At 42.1% G+C, this 8,910-nt stretch overlaps 1 protein-coding gene across 1 annotated transcript; it reads right to left on the bottom strand.

The window, feature by feature from the left end:
* Positions 1-1,336: 1,336 nt before the first annotated feature.
* LOC138957251 (uncharacterized) lies at positions 1,337-5,521 on the bottom strand. Its single transcript, XM_070328396.1, has 5 exons — positions 5,411-5,521; positions 4,833-5,138; positions 3,882-4,028; positions 2,479-2,784; positions 1,337-1,898 (listed from the first exon to the last, which is right to left on the bottom strand). The coding sequence occupies exons 2-5, from the start codon at positions 4,960-4,962 to the stop codon at positions 1,879-1,881; spliced, it is 603 nt and encodes a 200-aa protein (XP_070184497.1). The 5' UTR covers positions 4,963-5,138; positions 5,411-5,521; the 3' UTR covers positions 1,337-1,878.
* Between the last annotated feature and the right edge of the window lie 3,389 nt (positions 5,522-8,910).

Raw genomic sequence — 8,910 nt, 5'->3', positions numbered from 1 at the left:
TTCTCTCTCTAACGGTGAACACACACACACACACACACACACACACACACATACACACACACACACACACACACATACATGTAAGAGAGAGAGAGGGAGAGAGAGAGAGAGAGAGAGAGAGAGAGAGAGAGAGAGAGAGAGAGAGAGAGGGAGAGAGAGAGAGAAGGACAATGAGAGAGAGAGAGAGAGAGAGAGAGAGACAGAGACAGAGACAGAGAGACAGAGACAGAGAGAGAAAGAGAGGGAGAGAGGGAGACAGAGAGAGGGAGAGAGAAAGAGTGAGGGAGAGGGAGAGAGACAGACACAGACAAAACAAGACATGCAACGAGGTAGAAACAGAAAGCCACATAATTATACAATACAGGCATCCAGCTTAAAACAAACATAGTCCTGAAATGGTATCTATCATTGTAAGATAGATGCGACTTCATTAACTATATTTACACTACAACCATGTGGCTTGTTCAACACGCAAAAACCTAGCTCATTCCTAATAAAGCTATTTACTTAACCAACATGATTCAAATCTGATTTTGTTCAAGCTGTTTCAAATGTTAAAAGTGAATGAATAAAAAAAATGTCTGTCTGTCCGTCCGTCCGTCCGTCCGTCCGTCCGTCCGTCCGTCCGTCCGTCCGTCCGTCCGTCCGTCCGTCCGTCCGTCCGTCCGTCCGTCCGTCCCTCCCTCCCTCCCTCCCTCCCTCCCTCCCTCGCTCGCTCGCTCGCTCGCTCGCTCTCTCTCTCTCTCTCTCTCTCTCTCTCTCTCTCTCTCTCTCTCTCTCTCTCTCTCTCTCTCTCTCTCTCTCTCTCTCTCTCTCTCTCTCTCTCTCTCTCTCTCTCTCTCTCTCTCTCTCTCTCTGTATGCACACAGGTATGTATACATCTGTCACTATTTCTCAATCAACGCATTTAATACTATGAACATTATTCAAGGCCACTTCAAAACTGTGGTCCAAAAGCATCTAGAGTAGTTCAAAAGTTTCCGAAGTGACAGCCATCTTAAAGTTACTGTTCTACTTACTTCCAGGTGTACGAAACCATAAAGGTTGTAAGTTATGCCTCAAGCATCTATCGATTTGAAATAATCCCAAATTTCAATGACCTGTTTTGCAAGGAGTCGAAGACTGCAATTTTGTTCAAACTTAATATGTATCATTGTCCAGGGAGGATAGCATCAGCCTTGATCAGTCTCATAGATGGTCTCACACATTAACTAATTACGTCAAACGCCTACATTAGAGACTTCCTGTAAACCTGATGTCTTGCAAAATAGCAAACGGTTGGCCATTTTACCTCCAAAGTTACTTACAGTATGATTGCCGCTTTTTTTTTGTTGTAAATGACATGTCACTTTACGCTTGGAAGTGTGTTATAGTCATCTACAAGGAAAGTACGACTTAAACATTCTTCCTCGATCAATACCTTAGAAGGCAGGTGTTATGTCTGTGTCATAATTATATCTCTCTCACTCATCCCCCGTCTCTCTCTTTATCTCTTCGTTTGTATATATGGATATCCAGTTGTTTTTCATTCATTCGCTGTAATAATACGAATGACATTGCTGTCACGTAAATATGTTCTCAATGGCATCACATTTACACATTGCGTGCCGTATCCAACGTTGCAAACAGCTGAGATTGAATTACTGGTTGATGAATGAGCCACTGTTTAAAGCAAACGCCCACAATGTCGAAACACACAATCATCTGTGCACACAAAAGTACGGGAAATGTTTATTAAACAGAAGTTTCGAAAACACACCAGGGATTGAAGTTGACAGGAAAAGCTGGTGGCTGTCACTGCTCATTTCAATCAGGTTCTTTCAGGTGGTACGACAGGTCGAGTGTGACACACGTTTTCCGGCTGAACGAACACTTTCCTCATGGGATTTCGTAATCACCTGCAATATCAATCAATGGTTTCCGTCAATACTTAATTGTCACACTCACGTTTCTTCAAGAGCAAAAGGGAAATAAGTGTCCTGGTTGTGTGTCTCCCAAATTGTAAAAGCTCTCTCTCTCTCTCTCTCTCTCTCTCTCTCTCTCTCTCTCTCTCTCTCTCTCTCTCTCTCTCTCTCTCTCTCTCTATCTCTCTCTCTCTCTCTCTCTCTCTCTCTCTCTCTCTCTCTCTCTCTCTCTCTCTCTCTCTCTCTCTCTCTCTCTTTATCTCTCTCTGAGTTTCATTAACAAAACAAATATTGTTCTGACTAAATGGCATGACTGACACAAAAGGAGAGCCAGCAACCACAACGTCAGCGTTAGCAACAACGCTCACATCAACCCAAAACTACACCCACCACGACCATTAACTGTACCACGGACACTGACCCAACCAAAACAACTACACAGCAGCAACAACAACAATAACAACAACAACATCACCAACAACAACAACAACAACAAAAACAACAACTACAACAGCAACAAGAGCAAAGCAAAACCAGAACAAAAGCAAAGACAGAAAAAGTGTGTTTAATTCACCTTCACTGCTGTTGACAAGCTCAAGGTAAGTATCGCTGTCTACACGAGACGATGTCACTAGTCCAGTGTAGGTCCTGGCGTCATCTTGTTCATCTGTTTGAAGCACGTCATACGTGTTCCCTTCGTTGTTGTAGGTGTGAGTACCGGGCATGTTCTGGTAGACGCTTGCATCCTGTGGTTGGGCTTGTACAACTATGGGTTGTTGCTGACGACGCTGCTGGTCTTGCTGTTGTGGTTGATTCTGGATGTTAATTCTTGAGGGAACATCTGCATTTTCGTAATCGGCAGAGTCTTGTCTTGCTGTGTCTGAAAAATGACAGAGAAAAATAGAAAACAAGTCACAGAGAGAGAGAGAGAGAGAGAGAGAGAGAGAGAGAGAGAGAGAGAGAGAGAGAGAGAGAGAGAGAGAGAGAGGGTGAGAGAGAGAGAAAAAAAGAGAAAGAGAAAGAGAGAGTGAGAGAGAGAGAGAGAAAGAGAGAGAGAGAGAAAAAAAAAGAGAGAAAGAGAGAGAGAGAGAGAGAGAGAGAGAGAGAGAGAGAGAGAGAGAGAGAGAGAGAGAGAGAGAGAGAGAGAGAGAGAGAGAGAGATAGCTGGGGTTAAGGGAGAGGTGGGAAGACAGACAGATGCAGACACATAAAGACAAAGGCTCCCCACGGACGCTCGTCCGAGAAGGTCCCGGGACCTCCGCTTTTAGTTAATGTTCAGAGGGTCCAGTGGAGTTTTAGAGGGTCCCAAGAGTCCCGGATCTCCAAACCCCATATGAACATATGTAACGCATTGTGATCGCGAATAATGTGATATGAAGTGGGTTTTGGTATCACCATAATATTCGAGGACACTTCAACTATACCTTGTTAAATGCAACACACATGCATACTTTCAACATGCCTTCTGGTCTTGTTATCGTAGTGTTAACTGACGACTACAGTCTGAAAAGAGTACCCACGAAAACTAGAATTTAGTGCGTCCCGGGACCCGCTGACTATAGGTTTAGTGCTTCCCGGGACCCCTTACATGATATTCCAGAACGTGATGTTGGTTTCTAGTGCGTATAGGACGCAGTGACGCGCACTTTTGGGAGCCCTGTATACATTTGTGTTTAGAACTGAATAAAAATGTTGCAACATTGTCCAAAATAATGTCATTTAAACCAGATATTAAGGAACTAAGTACCACAATCAATTAATTAACACGATTCGAAGCAAGCGTGCACACTTTAAAAACCCCACCACATAAGTGGTTTTTTTCTCATGTTTTGCTTGCTAGGAAGAACAGATTTAGGTGTAGGATCCGCCTTGATCATGTTCGTAGTGGTAGGGACAGAAAGTACGGTTAAGAGAAACTTCTAATGTTGCATCGGTTACAACAAAGTGTAAACTAATAGTAGGAACAAGGAAGATTACCTCGATATTGCTGATCATTTTGTTCGCCCGACTTCTTCTTAACTCCCTTGATTGCACAGAAGACGGCAAGGAGAAGAAGAGTGAGGAGGAAGATGGCGCCCACAACAATGCCTGCCACTGCACCAGGTGATAATTTCGCGTCCAGCCCTGACAGGGATATAAGCAAGAAACATGGAGGAAACCTTTATCAGTGCAGTTTGTTTGTCAATGAAAAAAACCACCCATAATCTCTCTCTCTCTCTCTCTCTCTCTCTCTCTCTCTCTCTCTCTCTCTCTCTCTCTCTCTCTCTCTCTCTCTCTCTCTCTTTCTTTCTCTCTCTCTCTCTCTCTCTTGCTCTCTCTCTCATTCTCTCTCTCTTTCTCTCTCTCTCTCACTCTCTCTCTCTCTCTCTCTTGCTATGTCTTCCCCCTCCTTTTTTGACAAATTCCAATTAGTTACACCTGCCGACAGTATCTGAAACTGTACAGTGTCATTCCCGAGCGAGTTTCCATGGTATTCTTATTACGGACAGTTCTGTTCTTCAGCACAGTGTTTATGGTAATGTCATGATACAGCCGGTGCTGACCGGGTTATGTACGGCATGCTAAATGTATCCTTGGTGTTCTGCTCACAAAAGGACCTTGCAAGGTTAGTGGTTACCATCTAAATAGAAGTTATCCTCTATCCTAACACACATTATGCAATAATTTTTGAACATAGTGTGACATAGTACACATTTTTACTAGGAAAAGCAGAAACACATGATAAACACTACAGTAACACTGGTTTCAGAAAATGTGTTCAACATTGGAACATTTCAGTTTACAGTGTGGGTGTCCTACCACTGTTAGCTTTATCCCTCAGATCATGAAGTTTAGCTAAACGAGTCGCCTACTTACTCAACAAAAGAGACATTCGGTGAACACAAGACACTGATGCGTCAAAAGTACGTAGTATGTATCAAATGTTACCTGGTTTATGTAGCTGGACTGCTGAAAAAGTAAGGTTTCCGACTTCGTTCCAAATGAGGATGTCGTAAAGGCCACATCCGGTCTCTGGTACGTTGCCAGGGGTGACTGCACAGTGCACAAGGTGTTCCATGGTGTTGTCCCTAACGCAGCTCGTGTTGAACGCGTTCTCTGGCACTCTGTCGTTTCCGAGAGAGTAGACTGAGATGTTAGGTGTAGGGTATCCCACCACAGTAACAGTCAGCCCTACTTGGGTCACATTGCAGAGGTCGGCAGGGTGGAAAGAAGCATCTGCTACTCGCGGAACACCTTAGAGAGGAAAATGAATGCTTTCTTGTAATCGTACAATGTATCAAGCTAATATACATTAATGTCATGCGTATACATGTACATGTGTAACTTATTTGGGTCCCGCATAGCCACATAGGTTGAAGGGACGTTAATATCAAGGACATAAATTATAAATATCAAACATTTATCACATGAAATCTCTCTTTCACTCTCTCTCTCTCTCTCTCTCTCTCTCTCTCTCTCTCTCTCTCTCTCTCTCTCTCTCTCTCTCTCTCTCTCTTTTAACGTACCCCTCACAAACAGTTGCACAGTTCTGCTGTTAGGATTGTCGAAGTTGTTGTTCGCTTCGCAGGTATAATTTCCTAGGTCCTCGCATCGAGCGCTGTAAATATGATGCAGTAATCCTTCCAATCCTTCCTCGGGAGGTGAACCACTTCTTATAGCAGTGCCGTAGCCATGCTTGTGGAGTATCAGTGTAGGAGACGGCCGGCCAGCTCCTTGACACCGAAACATCACCATCTCGGATTCTGCAACTGTTTTGCTGGTGTTGCCGTTCACAGTGAAGTTTGTCACGATGGATTTGTCTGAAGGAGAAATACAGGTACAATCATAACACATATGCATTATGTATGGCAAGTGTGTTTGTTTCAATTAAACTCCGAAATATTGTCCTCTGTCAAACCGCGTCGGCCACTCTGAATAACGACGTTAACGTCGAACTAAGCTATTTGCTTTGGGAATGCAACACTACATCAGACCGTAATGGCAGATCTGCGTGAAGAATACCGACCGGCAAAATGAACAATAACTCGTGTTAGGCGTCACGAATGAGCTAGAGTTACCATTTAATTTTGGTTTGAAATCACCGGCTTTACTTATCAGCAAACAAACGAACGGACGCATGGGGAGACGAAATGATACACCATTAATTAAGCAACTTGTACAGTGCATATGTTACACAATTAATAGCGTGGTAACCATGACATCAAATCTGACGTAACCAACATAACTAGAATTGGAATGTGGACAATTTGGGAGCTTCAATGGTTTCATACAACGGCTGCTAGCTAACTGATCACATCCAAGAAGGAGATTAACACGATTTGCGGCTTCATCTTACCACCACTTTTAGTTAGGAGACGTTGTATACAAATCCCCAGGCCAGTCATGACTAGACTGCATTCGCTATAAGGAAAGACACAGATTCATTGGCATACCTCTCTGCAGACAATAATCACTGATGATTTAACACTGGCGATTGCAACGCTCCTTCAATATAGTGGCATACGTTTGGGGAAAAAAGGAGAAGCGTGCCAGTCCGTCAGAGTGTCCTTGCGTCTTTGTGGCTGGGTAACACAACAATGCACAGGAAACAGACAGCGTGACGAAAACAATGTTGGGAAAAAAATGAAAGAACAAGTCGCGTAAGGCGAAAATACAACATTTAGTCAAGTAGCTGTCGAACTTACAGAATGAAACTGAACGCAATGCAACGCAGCAAGACCGTATACTCGTAGCATCGTCAGTCCACCGCTCACGGCAAAGGCAGTGAAATTGACAAGAAGAGCGGGGTAGTAGTTGCGCTAAGAAGGTTAGCACGCTTTTCTGTACCTCTCTTCGTTTTAACTTTCTGAGCGTGTTTTTAATCCAAACATATCATATCTATATGTTTTTGGAATCAGGAACCGACATGAAATAAGCTGAAAGTGTTTTTAAATTGATTTGGAAAATTTAATTTTGATAATAATTTTTATATATTTAATTTTCAGAGCTTGTTTTTAATTCAAATATAACATATGTATATGTTTTTGGAATCAGCAAATGATGGAGAATACGATGCAGGTAAATTTGGATCGTTTTACAATTTTCAGATTTTTAATGACCAAAGTCATCAACTATTTTTTAAGCTTCCGAGCTGAAATGCAATCCCATAGTCCGGACTTTGTCGAAGATTGTTTTACCAAAATTTCAATCAATTTGGTTGAAAAATTAAGGCGTGACAGTGCCGCCTCAACTTTCACAAAAAAGCCGGATCTGACGTCATTAAAGGTATTTATCGAAAAAAAGAAAAAAAACGTTCGGGGATATCATTCCCAGGAACTCTCATGTCAAATTTCATAAAGATCGGTTCAGTAGTTTGGTCTGAATCGCTCTACACACACGCACAGACACACACACATACACCACACCCTCGTCTCGATTCCCCCCTCTACGTTAAAACATTTAGTCAAAACTTTTCTTTTTTTTTGTATTTTTTTGTATTTTTTTATTTGCCAAGCACATCATCGTGGGGCTTTTAATCCATAACATGCATCCGTCTACAATGTATCTTCATTCATCCTTCAACATGTATAATAAATATGTAAATGGCAAGTATACAAGACATACAACATTAGGACCTAACCGACAGACGGACATATAACATACCGACAATACTGATAAACAAGTCGCGTAAGGCGAAAATACAATATTTAGTCAAGTAGCTGTCGAACTCACAGAATGAAACTGAACGCAATGCCATTTTACTCGTAGCATCGTCAGGCCACCGCTCATGGCAAAGGCAGTGAAATTGACAAGAAGAGCGGGGTAGTAGTTGCGCTAAGAAGGATAGCACGCTTTTCTGTACCTCTCTTTGTTTTAACTTTCTGAGCGTGTTTTTAATCCAAACATATCATATCTATATGTTTTTGGAATCAGGAACCGACAAGGAATAAGATGAAAGTGTTTTTAAATTGATTTGGACAATTTAATTTTGATAATAATTTTTATATATTTAATTTTCAGAGCTTGTTTTCAATCCGAATATAACATATTTATATGTTTTTGGAATCAGCAAATGATGGAGAATAAGATAAACGTAAATTTGGATCGTTTTATAAATTTTTATTTTTTTTTACAATTTTCCGATTTTTAATGACCAAAGTCATTAATTAATTTTTAAGCCACCAAGCTGAAATGCAATACCGAACCCCGGGCTTCGTCGAAGATTACTTGACCAAAATTTGAACCAATTTGGTTGAAAAATGAGGGCGTGACAGTGCCGCCTCAACTTTCACGAAAAGCCGGATATGACGTCATCAAAGACATTTATCCAAAAAATGAAAAAAAATGTTCGGGGATTTCATACCCAGGAACTCTCATGTCAAATTTCATAAAGATCGGTCCAGTAGTTTAGTCTGAATCGCTCTACACACACACACAGACACACACACACACACACGCACACACACACACACACACGCACATACACCACGACCCTCGTTTCGATTCCCCCTCGATGTTAAAATATTTAGTCAAAACTTGACTAAATATAAAAAGGGAGAGAGACTTGACTAAATATTAAAAACAGTTACAAAGGAGTGCAGCCAGACTGTCCAACAAGAGACACAATGATGTGTAACAAAAGCAAGTAGAATAACATACATTCCAACATAAACTCTGCATTTGTAATGTCGTCATAAAGCTTGGGCACCTGATCCCAGTATGCAGAACAGGTACAGGTCATGTTGACCTCTGTAGCCAGAGACGTGTTCACCGTGATGGAACTGCTGACTGTAATTCCGTCATCACTGACGTCATCCGTTCGGCCTGCAAGGTCAGGGTGCTGACAGTGAAATGTGATGTTCGTCACGCGAGGTTTGCCTCCAGACACTGTGCACGTGATTGTGTCTCCTTGTCCCAGTGGTTCTGTCTGGGTCGGTTCTATTGTGAATGTTGCGCTGGATTCCGGGGGGTCTGAACACGGACACACAGACAAATGGAAGATTTAGTCACCTACTACCGTCAACAC

The sequence above is a fragment of the Littorina saxatilis genome, unplaced genomic scaffold (genome assembly GCF_037325665.1).
Source record: "Littorina saxatilis isolate snail1 unplaced genomic scaffold, US_GU_Lsax_2.0 scaffold_299, whole genome shotgun sequence".
NCBI lineage: Eukaryota > Metazoa > Mollusca > Gastropoda > Littorinimorpha > Littorinidae > Littorina > Littorina saxatilis.
This window is presented reverse-complemented; position numbering and strand designations above follow the sequence as displayed.